The sequence below is a fragment of the Rutilus rutilus genome (genome assembly GCF_951802725.1).
Source record: "Rutilus rutilus genome assembly, chromosome: 1".
NCBI classification, from domain to species: domain Eukaryota; kingdom Metazoa; phylum Chordata; class Actinopteri; order Cypriniformes; family Leuciscidae; genus Rutilus; species Rutilus rutilus.
In genome coordinates this window covers 54,156,933-54,173,443 of record NC_140209.1, presented here as the reverse complement: position 1 = coordinate 54,173,443, position 16,511 = coordinate 54,156,933, and the positions used below count along the sequence as shown (strand labels likewise).

Below are 16,511 nucleotides of genomic sequence, written 5' to 3'. Positions count from 1 at the left end.
GGTTAGCAGAAGAGACTTCTTTCAGAAACATTACAAAAATCTTACCGACCTTTTGAACAGATGTGTAGTTCAAACTGCTCTTAAAAAACAATAAATCACAATCACAGCAATATTATTAGGGTAAGTATTACATGTTTTCATGTCTTTATTTGGCTTATAAGCCTAAAATGATCTGTTTAAGTAGCAGGTGTTATTGTGACAACTTGCCCCTGTAGTGTGACAGTTTGCCCCACTATTGGTCCTTCCCTGAGCATTACAGGTGGAAATATTCAATAGCTTTTTAAAATATATTCTTACAATGACATTTTTTTCCTTCAAAAATAGCCTGAATCTACTTCAAGATGACAAAACAAAGACACTATACTCGATCAATTAAAAGATAAAGAAAAACGACTTAAGGGCTTGGGCATGTGCTCTGATTGGTCAATCCCGCTGTCAGTCACACGCCCCTCTCCTTTAAATAGAGCGCGTGGCCCGCAGTTCAGTTCACTCAGATGACATGAACCAGTGGGAGGCGATGGAGTGATTCGCGCGAACAACACGCGCTCGTGCCAGTGTAACAGCTGTGTGTTCCTACATCTCCACTGTCCAGACCAAATGAATTTAACATATTCCGACGACTCATGCTCTTATTTTCCCTCTCCCGCGGAGATGCCTGCATGTTACAGGGACTTATGCGGAGGAACAAGTAACTTTGCCAATATGCCCTATTGGACATTGACATTTCACACAGGAGAGTCCTATGGAATATAGTCAGCACTGTCACTCTACTCAGCCGGTGAAAAACAAACTTTTCGTGTTCTGCATCATGCTGTCACTATGGGTGTACATGATGTACTGCTGCGTGGGCTACTGCTCCACCACACCGACTTTCATGATGGAAGGAGAAAGGAGACTCAGACCTCTCCAGAAAAAAGACCAGGAGATGTTCCTCAAAAGTCAGTCCAGGGACCTATTGAACAACGAGAGTGATGCTGACAGCAGAGGAGATGGCTGGGAGGAAAATAAGGGCGATGTTGGTTATGACGAGGACTCGGGAGTGACAGGTGCCCTGAACGGGTCCGAGACCAAAAAGTTGCCCCAAGCGATTATAATAGGGGTGAAGAAGGGCGGGACGCGCGCGCTGCTCGAGTTCCTGCGTCTTCATCCTGATGTCCGCGCGGTGGGAGCAGAGCCGCACTTCTTTGATCGAAACTACGAGAAAGGTCTCGAGTGGTACAGGTGCGTTTATCCACACAACACGCTGTTATTCATGTTTTTACATCGCTCAGGATAATAGCGGATTAAGACCGGGGAATTATGTGGCGCATATTCATCCGAGTAGTGACACACAAAATCTGTTAGTATAGTCAGACAGTGTGGGAACTAGGGAAGACTTCAGGAGCTCTGACTCCACTGTTTAAGGCTTGCGATTAAAGGAAACCAAATATATATATATATTACAATTTTACGATTCCCTAATTATTGTTTCGTGTTTTAAATAACTAAATGCTGCGTAAAAAAAAGTAAAAAAAAAAGTAAAAAAAAAAAAGTTGTTACACTTTATTTTAAGGTGTCTGTTACAGTGTAATTATGCATTTAAGTACTGAGTAATATTAATTAACTAGTTACTATAGGGTTAGGGTTAAGGCTTGGTTTAGGGTTAGTTGCATAATTATGCATAATTTGTAGTTATTACTACAGTAACTACATGTAGCGTGCAACAAGGACACTGTAAAATAAAGTGTTACCAACTATTTAGTTGTTAATGTTTTGGATCCCAGTTTATTATGTTCTTAACCACCCTGTACTACTAACATTCAAATTAATAATTTGATACAATGCACTATTGTGTACAGTACTTATATTCTGTTGACCCTTCCCTTACACCTTAACCCACTCTTAAACCTACCCATACCACCAAACCCGTCCCTTACCTTACCCGTATCTCAATAGCAACACAATAAGCACACTGTACCTAACTATTAATATTTTTTACATAAAGTATATAGTAGTTGAAGGCACCTTACCATGTTTTGAATAAAGGATTTAACAGTTGTTATTACATTTTACATATTACAAACAGAACTAATGTTGTTTGGCATGATTTAGGCTACATTAAAGAAAAGCAAAAGAGAGAAAAATTAACTTGTTGAGTGCGAACATGTATATTTAGTCACCCTGTTGGACATGTGGGAATGAATTCTTTCCAACACAGTGTAGTTTTGTAATGGTGAACTAGATACAATAGTGGAATGACTCAAGGCAAACATAGACTAAATAAACATTATGCTCTGTGCTTGTGTAACACCCCTTCATAGTCAGGTGCATTTGCACAACATTATCAATCCGTGCAGGTTTGACCCTCACCCTTGATTCCTAGTATTTTTATTCTTTTACCAGACAGCCGTATTGTGAAAACAGATGAAACCGGTTTTCCCCCTGTGTGATTTTACATTAAGTTTGACATTCTGAGTTGTAGTATAAAATTTACACATCAACTATGTCGACTAGAGAGTCGGTTTGGCCAGTTATCCCTCTTAAAGGGATAGTTCACCCCAAAATGAAAATTGTCATCCCTTACTCGCCCTCAAGTTGTTCCAAACCTGTATGAGTTTCTTTCTTCTGTTGAAGACAAAAGAAGAGATTTTAAAGAATGTTGGTAACCAGACATTTGACGGTAGCCATTGACTTCCATAGTAGAAAAAAAAAAAAAAAAAATACTATGGAAGTCAATGGCTACCGTCAACTGTCTGGTAACCAACATTCTTTCTTTCTTCTGTGTATAACAGAAGAATGAAGCTCATAAGAATGAAACTCATATTGGGTGAACTATCCCTTTAAAAATAAATGTTTCAAAACGGGGTTTTCATGGTGATGCCATAGAAGAACCCTTTTTGGTTCCTTAAAGAACCATTTTTTTCTTAGTGTGAAGAACATTTGAATAATCTAAAAAACAATTTTACTCTATAAAGAACCTTTTGTGCAATGGAAAGATTCCATGGAAGTTAAACGTTCTTAATGGAACCATCAATGCCAACAAAGAACTATTATACAGAATTTTGACTATCACCAATACATTTGTTCATTTTGCTAGTTATTTTGGCCCAGAATCACCTTAAACCGTCTGATTGACAGTGGGCAAAAATGAAACTGACAAAATGAAATGCTGGAAAGCCTAGCAAAGGAAAATGCACCCCAAAGCTTTTTATTGTTCACGCCGCTACAGACCTTCTGTGGAGGAATCTGAAGACCCAGTTCCTTCAGTATTGACGCACAGTGGGAATACAAGGAAGAGGCAAAGAGCAGGATGAGCCCCTTTCGCAGGGAGCCCAGTAGACTAATTGTGAAGAAGAAGCATGGAGAGAGAAGCATGCAGCCAGGTGGCCAAGTCTCCAGTGGAGGTATTGAGCTCTGCTGCACTGTTAGTCCAACACAGAAGAGGCGTCCATGTGCTCCCTGCAGGAGGCGTTCAGAAGGGTGACTGAGCACAGCGGGGCTTTATAACTGTACATGCAGCGGGACGTTTCATACGAGGCTTTTGAAGAAACAGAAGGGCTGATTAATTCAATAAACAGGCCATGCATTTGTGGATATTTATGATTTTACTCCTAATTTTGAAATATTTTACTCCTTAATCTGATTTTCTTTCTCAGCAAACCCGTACAATATTAACCCTGTCAAGCCTGACATAAAATAATAGTCAGAAAATATAGTTTATGGAACCTTTAGACAAAAAAAAATAAATATATATATATATATAAAAAAAAAGTCTGCATGTGTGTTTTTGTTGAGTATTTGATACTTCAGGCTTTCATGCCGTGTACAGTGCAAAAACAATTATATGATCAATAAGTTATGACAACATATGTTTTATATTGCTTTAACTCATCAAAATAAGTTAAGCAATTTTCTACTTTTTTAAGTTATACAAGAATCAACTAATTTTTTAAGTTCAATATAATTTAGGTTGAAATTACTTAAACATCCACGTTGATTGTACTTAAACATTTTAAGGCAGCAATTATTTTTTTTATTTTTTTACAGTGTAGTATATAGTGAGAATATGGAGCTCATGCTCGAGAAGGACAAACCTCAGTTTTATTCAGAAGACGAAACTGAGCAAAAATATGAAATTTGGTGCAGATGCTGATATTTATATGGCCAAAAAGTAAGGTGAAATTCTGATAGCTTGAAATGTAAATCAATGAGATCTTTATAACAATAGCAGATGCTTACATAAAATGCAACTCTATATCAGTTGCCACTCTATATCTCCGAATAATATTTCTTAGTAAGATGTTTAAAATGTTTTAAAATGACTTGCTTCAGTCCAGTGAATGTTCATCTTGAAATATTACTAACAATATAAAAGTTATTCCTATGTTAATAAAAGTCAATTAAGATTTCACAACAAAAAAGGCACGTGTATCACAACCTGAAGGTGGACATTTTTACTTGCTGAAAAAAGTCCAAATATCTTTCAGACGACCGAAGGCATATAGAAGATTGTGTACAAAAGGGTATTTCAGCAAAGTTTTGATCATATGGATCCTTTAGAGGCCATAGAAATTTGTGTATCAAATATAATACTGAAGACTTTATAGGGTTAATGGCATGGTACTATATTACTGTAGCTACAATGAGGACCAAATTACCATATTGATATAGCATCGTTTTTGGTACTTTAAAGAATATTAGGGTATTACCATGGTCATTTAAATGTATTATAATGGTAATAATAACATGTTGGTCCAGATTATTTCATGTGTCAGTACCCAACTGTCCCTTTGAGAGTACAGATTCAGAAAAGGACATGGTGAAAAGTTCTCAGGCGCAATCATATTACTTTTTGACACCAAAGCAATGATAGAGTCACAAGGAGTGGCTTGTTTGTGGATGGCAGATGCTGGCAGTAAATTGAAAGTGAGTCTATTGAGTGAGATGCTGAATGTTTCAAAAGAGGATCTGCCGAACCCCTGAGGTTCTGCATTAACCCCAGTGAGAAAGAGCAGGCAATTAGAGTGAATTGTGTTGTTTCTTTCTTCACTTTGTATGCAAATGTGCTCAGAGGGTGAAAGTGCTTTTTGAGAAACACAGCAGGATCTCCCTAAAAAAAAAAAAAAGCCCTGAGAGGAGCAGAATGAGGGTATTCTTAAAACATGCACGTAACTTTTTCTCAGTCTTGAAAGATGTTGCTGTTGTGTTTACTGATAAAATTGCTGCTAGCCTTTGTGTGGGATGGTAAGGCACGACTGGATTGAAGAGAATGATGGATTTCTTCTGTGTGAAAAAAGCCAGTTGCTTAATAATTTATAAACCCTTGGCTCTTCTCTTCACTGGCACTTTAAGGGAATGTAGAGCTCTGTTCAAAAGCCTAGTGAGCTGCCTTCCTGTATGTTGCCTAAATAAACAACTGAAATGGAACCTCATAAGTGGGTCTGAAGTTGCTATACTGTAATTAATATACAAATACACATCTTTAGCCAATGAATGCAGAATTCAAGTCACCATGAAACGGAAGTTGCAGTAGTCTTTTCTTGATTTTGGCCATTAGGAAATGATGGGATGGCAGGAACCAGTGTTTCCGGCATGGGAGGCGGGTGCGCTAACAAGGACGCTAAACCTCAGTTGCTAGTGCATCTCTTGAGGCCTGGGGAGTCAGGTTTACCTGCACAGCTCTTACTAGAGGGCATCCGTCACACTCACCCCCCTAAACCTCACTCCCATCCGGGTCACGGCACTAATGTAACCCCTCCGGTTCTACTTGCACTGCTCCGAGCCGGCGTTTCTGATGTGGGAGGCAAACATGCTAACAAGGATGCTAAAGACCGCAGCCTCTAGCGTCAGTCGCTAGCGCGCCTCTTGAGGCCAGGGGAGTCAGGTTTACCTGCATAGCTCTTTACTAGCTGTCCTCCATTACACACACACCCCTAAACCTCACTCCCATCCGGGTCACAGCACCAATGTAACCCCTCTGGTTCTACTCGCACTGCTCTGAGCTGGAGTTTTTGATATGGGAGGCAATACGCTAACAATGCTTTGTCAATTTTGATTTCATGGTGAAAAGCTATTCATTCATATAGGGGACGGGGGGAATGCAAAACCCATGAGTCTCACAGATTTCCAGAGTAGAAGTAAAATGATTTTATTTTCCCTATTTTTGTCTTTTATCTGCATACAAATATATATGCTGAAATTCTGTTTTATCCACAGACAGAAATACTCGAAAATCTGAGTTTGTGAGAGAGCACAAATGATAGGACGTCATACTTCAGTCATGAAAGGACCCACAGTCCCCCAGCTTTAGCTTTGATGCGGGTCTGGAACGTGTCCCACAGAAACTCTGTCAGATTATTTGAAGTAGCTGCATACCACCACTTCTCATATCCCCCCCACACTTTTTTTGACAAAGTGATGTTCCCAGAAGAATTCCTTCCCAGGTTAAGTCTCTGCTCTCTTAAAATGACCTATGTTAAGTGCTCATTTTGCTTGAGAACAGGTGGGTAGGATATATTTAAGCTTCCTATTTCACTTTACTTGTTTTTTTAAGGCAATGGGTTTTCATGCTTTTTTTTAAAAGTAGGTCTAACTAATTAGATTTTACAGTGCAGTGTCACATGATCATTCTAATACATCAATCATTATAATACTCTGTAAAATATTATATGATCAATAAAGTATGACAACATATGTTTTTCAAACTCATCAAAATAAGTTCACCAGCTTTCAATTAAAAAAAAAAGAAAGTTATTCAAGATTCCACTCATTTTTAAAAGTCATTTTAATGTAATTTAAGTTGAAATGACTTAAACATCCAAGTTGAATGTACTTACAAATTCAAGTCAGTAACTTTTTGTTTTGCTCAAGAAACATTTATTATTATTATTATCAATGTTGAAAATTGCTCAATCTTTTTGTGGAAACCTTGATCAATTTGAGGATTCTTTTGATTAATAGAAAGTTTAAAAGAACAGGATTTATTTGAAATATAAATCTTTTATAACACTCTAAACTTTACTGTCACTTCAAGTTCATACATTCTTGCTGAATAATAATAATAATATTAATAAATACTAACTCCAAACTTTTGAATGGTAGTGTATATTCTCCTAGCAAGCTCATCTTGAAAGAATCCCTTTCTATTTTAAGTGTCATATTTTAAAAGATCTTAAAAGAAGTTGATTTACATACAGACTACATCATAAACATAATAATCTAACATAAACATGTGCTATCAAGGCTGTGATATAAAAATATAAGAAATTCCACTGAACAGTTGCATAAGCAGAAAGCAACTCATTAAACAGTGCAGTTCCCTGCTGCAAAGTGCTGTTCTATGACGACCATCTTCTCAGCATCTCAAACTATCCTGAGGGAACTTCAAACAGCACAGAGACTTTAAAAGGCATAAACACCAGCCTTTGAACGCGCTACCTGATAACAGATAATGTAAACATAGGTTTACAGAGAGCTCTTCAAAAACATACTCCAGAGAAGACACAACTCACTTCCCTCTAGACAAAACAAGTTAATAACCGCCAATTAACACAACAGGCTCTCTAATTTAACCCTGTGGTGCTGCAGAGCTTTATTTCTCTGCCCGTCCAAGAGCGCAGTTTAATCTTAAACTGTGGCCTAGTAAAGACTTTATTATGCCGGCCTGTGAGCAGAAGTCTGTTTTTTCTCTTGACAGTTCCTGGCTTCAGGGTTGGCTTGCTAAAATCTATATGTTTACTCATTTATTAGTAGAGTTTGCTTAAAGGTACAATATTTAAGAATTTATCAAAATACCCAAAAACCACTTGCACAGTGTTATATATTTCTTTTAGTTCCGTACTTCCATTATCCTAAATGTTTCCAAGAATTTGTACATTCAGAGAAATTCACAATTTTAAAAAGTGTCCGTCCCTGTTCACTTGTCTCCTGTCAATGACGTAATATCTGCGTTATCCCTGGTTTCCGCTTGTATGGCCATAGTAACCATGGCGACAGACGCGGACAACTGCATAGTGCGTAACATCTAGTGGCACGCTGTTGTTGTTCTGTTCAAACATTATGGATCATTGCAAGCAGACTTTGGGACAAAAGGAGAAATAAAACGAGGATCAATATCAGCGTGGCGTTTTCGAGATGCCGAGAGCTCCACGTCCGTGACTAACTTGGACTTGCCGCCACTCTTGCTTGTGCTTTATTAGACAGGTGAACAAATCTACATAAAACAAATCAATGTTATATAGCTCAACATGATGAAATGTTAGAATATGTTCAGTATGTTATTCTAATGTTGATCTAGCTTACTGCTTACTAGTCTTATATAGCAAACAAGCTAACACATAGAATAACATTATAACTTTCAACACACTCAAATGCAGTTTAGTATGATAGTGTAATGTTAGACCAAATGAAACAGCTCTGCTTTACCTGACAAGTTTAATTCGTCACAAAAACTGACCTGTGTGAGAAGTAATTCAGCACTTGCGTGTAGTTCGGTAGAATGAAATGTCCTTATTCCTTTATATCCGCGGGACTTGCGTGTGGCGCTGATATCTTTCTTATTAGCAATCGTGATCTGCTTCACAACACAGTCATGTCAAAAACATGAATGTTTTCACTCATCCATAAACATTATTTGATCCATCAGCATGACAGAAAGTCCCATGATTCTGCTTATCACTTCGTCATCAACCTACGCCTTTGTTATTGTAAGAGGTTAGCGACCCCTAGCGGTGAAAAATTACGTATTGTAGCTTTAAGCAAACTTTTGCTTAGTGTTATGAGTTTTTCAAAACCTCTCTGTGCTAAGGATGTGAATGGTAGCCCAAATCTTGTGGTTTGTTGAGGGGAGATGTGCTATTACTTTTTTCACACAAGTATTCATTAAAAATAACCAGCACTTGTAAACCAGTAGTTTACTGAGAGTATACATTAATGTGTACATTCATAAACTAAAAAGTGGACTAGAAGTATTTAACTAGTAAACTAAAAGTATATTTATGAATTCACTTGTAGAATAGTTGCAATACTGAAGAAAAACTAATGCAAACTGTTGTGTACTCAAAGTTTACTGTTGTTACACTTGAAGTACACTTAAAAGTATACTTTTATAAAATAAAGAGTGGGCCAATTTAGTCCTAAGAAAAAGTATGATATACTAGTACATTTATATTAGTATACTTTATACTTACTATACTTTTACTTTATACTAATTAGAGCTGCACAATAAATCAACAAAAGATCGTGATCTCGATTCAAACAACCACGCGATCTCATTCCTAAATGCAACGATTCGCCTGTGTCCATTTATACCTTTGACAAAATCACACCGAAACATTAAAATCTGATCCAGAGAGAGCAGTTGTCATGAACACTTAGAAACAGCTTTACAAATAGTATTTTTAACCACACAGTATTATTATTTCTCTGTTACCAATATTCATATTGTCACAGAAATACTAAATACAAATCATCTTTAGAAAGTAACATGGCGCTTCAAATCACAAATACATGGATTACATCTTTACAGCAGTAGGTGGCGACATGTGACTGTTAAAAATATGTATTTGTTATTGAATCATTCATCCAAGAGATTCGTTCAAAAATGCTGATTCATCCAGTGATTCTCAATTTATACAGAATCGTGCAGGTCTAGTATCCTTGCTAAAGTATATTTCCAAGTATTTGGAAAATATACTTGAACTTTACTAGTACTTACTTACCAAAATTAATTGATTAATATAGTGATTGATTAATACACCTTATTTTTCACAAGGCTATAGCACAACATACATAATGTAAAATCTAGCTTCACTCTGCACCCATTTATTCCTTTTCTTTTTTACGAATCATGCACATTTTTGCTTGTTGAATCGAAGCAAACATTAGGTAATTCTTTATTGCGATGCTCCCCAACAGACATTCTACTGACTAAGTAATTTTGCAACTACATGTCAACTCTTCTCATTAGAGTATTAATAGACTCTCTGCTTAATATCTGCTAACTCTTTATTGTGATGGTCCTCCAACAGACATTCTAGTGTCTTTGCAACTACATGTAAACTAATTCTCATTAGAGTATTAGTAGACTCTCTGTTTAATATCTGCTTTATTGTGATGGTCCTCAACATACACTCTACTGACTAAAAGTAACTTTGCAACTACATGTCAACTTATTCTAACCCGAGCCCTACCAGTCTACTAACAGTCTACTAATACTCTAATGAGAGTTAGCAGACGTGTAGGTGCAACATTACTTATAGTCAACAGAATGTGTTAAAGGGACCATCAAAATAAAGTGAAACCTAACTTTATCCTTGGGCTCTATCTTGCACCCAGCGCAATTGACTTTGTACACCGACGCGTGTATCATTCCTATTTTGCACCCGCGCACAGCGGACTTTTCCCCCCACAGACGCACATCGGTTAACTAGGAAATACACTTGCGCTCCCCGGGGCGGTTCAGCGCAAAGAGGAGGCGTGTTCCGCCGCAAATGTTCCCTCATGCTATTTTGCAGGTTTAGAAAACAATTCCGCCACTGACCAAAAAAAAATAGTTTAAAGTCAGTGGCGCGTTGCGCATGTTATTCATATGTTATTTTAAGGGCGCATGCTTGGCCATAATCAATGTAGCGTGTGCGCAACGTGCATACACTTTGATTCTCTCATCTACACAGAAGCAGCAGTTTTCATTTTTGCAAATCATACATTATTACGATAGATAGATAGATAGATAGATAGATAGATAGATAGATAGATAGATAGATAGATAGATAGACAGTTTATTATAAAAGCATACATCTAGCTTACACATTTACCCAAATTATCATACGCCTGTTTAACCGAAGCTAATTTGGGTGGGTTTCTCCATCCCCAATGTCACTTCTCTGTGTTTTACGGCCCTGACGAGAACGTCGGTCTCCTCGGCTGTGAACCGCTCCTGGCACGCGCCTGGCAAATCCGCCGTTATAATAGCAATCCGCCATGGAACAAGCGCGCCTGCTCTTAAAGGGAATGTGAGATGACGCTCTGATTGGTTTATTTCACGTTACGCCCAAACCACACCTATGAATAATGAAGCTACTTCAGACCAACCCATTTTAGATTTGCGTCGGGCGCAAGAGTCATGTATCCCGCCGGTATAATAGCAACAGCGCCCGAGACCCGCCCACAAAGTTACTTGCGTTTCGCGCTTGATACTTGCGTTTCAGATCGCTAAAATAGGGCCCCTTATGTCTAATAATGAGTTTTGTCTGTAAGACAGCATGCTGGATTAAGATGTTTGGAAAGCCAATGCTTCTGGGCTGCGCAATCTGTTAAGAAAAACAAATTGCAAAAGCACTTATGTTTCTGGATTCCACGTTTGTGTTTGTCTGCTTTTATGAATAATGCATGCGGCTCTGATTCGAGTCGTGTTTGCTTGGGGACCAGGTGGAAAGTTTGATCAGTTGTGGTTTGTATCCCTGTGGGCCACTGCAAAAGACTCTGCTTGTGTATCTAAGGGACTGTGAACGTAATTGCAGAGATACAGAGCCATCCCATCCCCCCCAATATGTGGCTATGTCTCATTAGGTTTGTTTTTTTCACATCCCTTATTAATGATGAGAGTCCAAAGAGAAAGACGCATACCAAGTAAGGTTTCTAAGATTACATAAGATGCATTGCATGAGTTTTTTTGGGGGGTGGGGGGTTAATGAGCTCGGCCCACTGCAATCCCCCAGACAGGATTAGCCCTTCATCCCCCGACTCCTCAAAGCACTGAGGAACCAATGCGTCTTTCTTCTCCTCTTACAGTATAAACCCTTTCCACACCTCCACACTTCATGCCAGTAATTGCTTAGATATTATCTTTTGAACTATGTCTTGAAGGAGAGGTTAAGACAACAGTCTTTGCCTAGTAATGCGTCTATATATAAATACCTCATTAACAGGCGTAATCGTTACAGCAACATTTCTTTCTCTACTTTCAGCTCCACGGCTAATTCTGTTTTCAAACATCTGTCACTGTCAAAACTCTTGTCACTGGCAAACTATAAATGGCTTTAGATAAAACGACTGTTGATAAAACGGAATAGTTGATAGGCTTGTCCAACCTGTATAAAAATAAATATTGATTATATTACAAGGGTCATATTATATTTTATGAACATCTACCCATTTTTTTATCCATAAGGACTTTTTTGCTGCTCTGCCTTTAAGACTTTAAAACACCCTCATTGAATTTGAAAGAGTTTACAGAGGTTATATGGTTTATTATTTATTTATTTATTATTTTTTTGTTTTAACTTTGCTAATATTTTTTTTATATAGTAATTTATTCCTGTGATCAAAGCTGAATTTTCAGCATCATTACTCCAGTCTTCAGTGTCACATGATCCTTCAGAAATCATTCTACACTGTAAAAAATTATTTTCATGATTTGTTATCACAACTTTTTATCTTTTGCCAAATCAACTTAGATAATGAATGTGGTTCAGATAACATAATACTTTGAGTGTATGTTAATTAAACCAATCTCCTTCATTGTATTAACTCAAAATTTTAAGGCAACCAGGTAACTTAATTTTTTACGTTAAACCAACAATATCTTTTTACAGTGTAATATGATGATTTGATGCTCAATAAACACTTGTGCAAACTGTAATAAATTTTTTTTTTGATTCTTTGATGAATAGAAAGTTTGAAAGATCAGCATTTATTTGAATTGAATTTAAATCGAAATCTGTAACATAAATGTCTTTACTATCCTTGCTGAATTAAAGTCCAAAAAAAAAAAAAAAACTTTAAAGAAGTTATTTTGAAGTCTAGTTACAATATTCACATAGTTTTCAACTCTTTATCTCAAAACTGTAAAACATATTTTCATGATTTATCACAACACTTTTTTTTTTGTCAAATCAACTTTATTAATTGATGTGGTTCAGATAACATAATATTTTGAGTTTCTGTTGATTAAATCAATCTCCTTCATTGTATTAACTAAAAAACAAATGTCAATAAATACAAATTTCAAGGCAATCAGGTTACTTACCTTTTTAAGTTAAACCAACATTTTTTTTACAGTGAAACAAATCAAAGGGAAATTGATTCCTCATGATATTACCCATAAAAAATAAAAATAAAAACAGAAAACACCTTGTGATAATCATATGTGATAGCGCTTGGTATCTTGTCCTCAGTCAACCTTTCATGACCCTCCATTAACCTGAGTTTGTTTATTATCGTGCGTATGTCTGGTCTTGCATAAACCTCATTTGACCTAGTTCAGCCGCATTCTCCCCTTGCTAGCTACTAATTTGCCAATTACAGCTGCTGGCCTGATACTGCTGATTCGGGTATCATGGGAGTGAAATTAAATCTACATCCACAAGCGAAAACCTAGTGTGAAATAAAACACAGGGGAAAAGGGAGTATAGGCTGCATCATTTATGCACATTTCCGAGCCTTTGTGTGATTTATTTAGTGATCTGTATTGAGAGTTGTGATGTCACAGAGGAGGATTATTTTAAGACTGTAAGAGGGATTAAGTGGAGTATAAGGAGATGGTTGTCTTTTCTTCTGTGTGCTCAATAAAACTTCATAATGCACTACTCAAGCACAGATTAACTCATGGTTGGTTGTCAATCTGAAAATGTGACTTTCTATATATTAGCCCAACAGCTTTTGGTCCAGTCTACTTTGCCGTCTTCTTTGTAGTCTAATAATATGAAGTCTGGTCCAATTTGCAACTTATTCTGGCCATAAACTTCCTGCATTGACAGAAGAGGCCATCAGACCCAGAGGGGTTCAAACTTGCTAACCATCGGAAAAATGATGATCCCCTTTTCTGAAATGCAGCTACAATGTTTAATGTACCCAGATGTGAGGGGGGGGCGTAATAGTTTTTACAAATTCGCGTTTTCGTAGTTTGCAAAGAGACGATAACTGTACACACTGTTGTCGTGTAAATGGACAGGCAAAACGCATAAAAAGTTCTGTTTTTAGTTGAAAACGCTGTCGTGTACGCATCAGATGATCCTGAACTATCCATGGGTGTCTCTTCTGAGGCTGAGACTGTCTTCTTTGAGCTTTGTGTCTTTAGCCGTACAATAGACAGAGATGTTTGTGTGTGCCATGACAGTCCTGCTGTTTTTCATATCGGTCGTGTCTGTCAGTATGAATCCTTCTTTGATACTCACCCCATGCCTCTCTGCTCCTAGGGAACTAATGCCCAAAACTCTGGAGGGTCAGCTGACTATGGAGAAGACACCGAGCTACTTTGTAACCAAGGAGGTTCCAGGCCGGATCCACGCCATGTCTAAGGAAACTAAGCTGATAGTTGTGGTCAGAGACCCAGTAACCCGGGCGATCTCGGACTACACGCAGACCCGCTCAAAGAAACCTGACATCCCGTCTTTCGAGAGCTTGACTTTCAGAAACATCACAGGCAATGTAATAGACACCTCGTGGAGCGCGGTGCAGATCGGCATGTACGCCAGGCATCTGGAACAGTGGCTGCAGTTTTTCCCCATGAGCCAGTTGTTGTTTGTGAGCGGGGAGCGTCTGATCAGCGACCCGGCCGGGGAGATGGCCCGCGTGCAGCACTTCTTGGGCCTGAGGAGGGAGGTCACGCACAAACACTTTCACTTTAACCCCGCCAAGGGCTTCCCGTGCCTCAAAAGACCCGAGAGCAACAGCAAACCGCACTGCCTCGGCAAAACTAAAGGCCGCACGCACCCAAACATCCATCCAGATGTGATTCAAAGACTGCGAGACTTCTACAAGCCATTTAACAAAAAGTTCTACCACATGACCGGTCATGACTTTGGCTGGGACTGATTTCTTTTTTTTTTCTTTTTTTTAAGAACACATTTTTGGAAAAGAATGAATTGTAAAAAAAAAAAAAAAAAAAAGTACAGATCTATTTTATAATAATTTATTGAAAATAATATACTCACTTGGCTGCCTATCTGTTGTTGTACATACTGCAAGTTTCTACCTTTTACATTCCAGTCAAATCTGTAAGCTTGATATTTTGTCTTTTCGAATGGGAAGGATTGTTTCCTACAATTTAACTCTTTCCCCGCCAGCGACTGCATTTTTTTATCTTTTTTTTTTTACATTTCTTCATTTTATCAATATATCAAAAGAACGAACACTTGAAGTTTCATAAAAAAACAAAAAGCTCAGAATTTCATTCGGATCAGATTTAAACCGATGATCAAAATATAGATGGAGTAGATTGAGTTCATCAACACCCCCAAAGCTTCACAGTCCTATACCTCTTCATGGGTTTGACATTTCATTCGGTAACGTTATATTTTGATTTATATGCTATTTAATGTTTGATGATCCAGTTATTTAACATGTGCGTAAGCAATCTTCTATCACTTGTTTCTGCTTCTTCTTCCTGTGTTTTGGATCTGGAGATTCTGTACTGTTTCAGAAGAAAATGAAGAAATTCGTAATAGCGCCCCCTATAGTATAACAGTGAAAACATGGATTGCTGTAATGGTGGGGAAAGAGTTAAAAGAGGGAATATTTGACAAAGGAAAATAGCACAGTGAAACTAATTACGGGTATATGATGAGTCATATTTTGGTAAAAATAATGTTCTAATGTTTTTTTCCAGCATGACATCCTTCATTTTAAAGGGGTTAAAGGGTCGATAATGAGTCTCAGCTGTTCCAAAGCCACATCTTGTGGATCAATACGCATAAAACTATACGACATGTCAATTATGTCAGAAAAATGGTTTGGCACTGGTGTTTAGGACACCAGCTGTTTAACATAATTTAAGAAAATGTCATTTTCTACATACACAGGAAGTCCTTGAAGACAGACATTTAACTGTATTACAACCGTGCTTGATTCTCTGTTACAAAAAGCCTGTATTGATCATTTTCAACAAGAGAAATGCAATGCAGTCAGACAGAAATGTCATGTTATGACTTCATGTTACTGTAAGTTTTTTTTATGAAACGTCATAAATGTCGTAAGTATGAATAGGGAGAAGTCATAATTATTTTTCATACATCAATGGTTGAGTTTTATTCAACCCTTATAATGTATTTTCAAATTATGTTGTTTCTGATGAAATTTAGTTGAAAAATGAGTGTTCAATTGTTTCTTTCCAACTTCATACAGGGGTACGACTACGAGACTCTGCGTATTTCTGTGCTGTGATGAAATAAATCTATTTTTCCCAGAGCGTTGCATGTCTTATTGTGTTTATTGATGCAAATATAATTTTTCATGGTTTTCCACAAAAAGCAGCACAGCTGTTTTCAACATTGATGATAATCAGAAATGCTTCTTGAGCATCAAATCATCATATCAGAATGATTTGACACTGAAGACAGGAGTAATGATGCTGAAAATTCAGCTTTAAATCACAGGAATAAATTACATTTAAATATATTAAAATATAAAATATTTATTTAAAAAATTTAAAGAGCATGAGAGTCTTCTTTAAAAAAACATTTAAAAAATCTGGTAGTGTATATCCAAGCATAAAAACATAGGCTATACATAGGATACTCCACACCCTGTTACAT

The 16,511-nt window shown here is 37.3% G+C and overlaps 1 protein-coding gene across 1 annotated transcript; it reads left to right on the top strand.

The window, feature by feature from the left end:
- Positions 1-486: 486 nt before the first annotated feature.
- Positions 487-16,162, top strand: hs3st3b1a (heparan sulfate (glucosamine) 3-O-sulfotransferase 3B1a). The gene is made up of 2 exons (XM_084421809.1): positions 487-1,221; positions 14,175-16,162. The coding sequence occupies exons 1-2, from the start codon at positions 743-745 to the stop codon at positions 14,791-14,793; spliced, it is 1,098 nt and encodes a 365-aa protein (XP_084277935.1). The 5' UTR covers positions 487-742; the 3' UTR covers positions 14,794-16,162.
- The last annotated feature ends 349 nt before the right edge of the window (positions 16,163-16,511 follow it).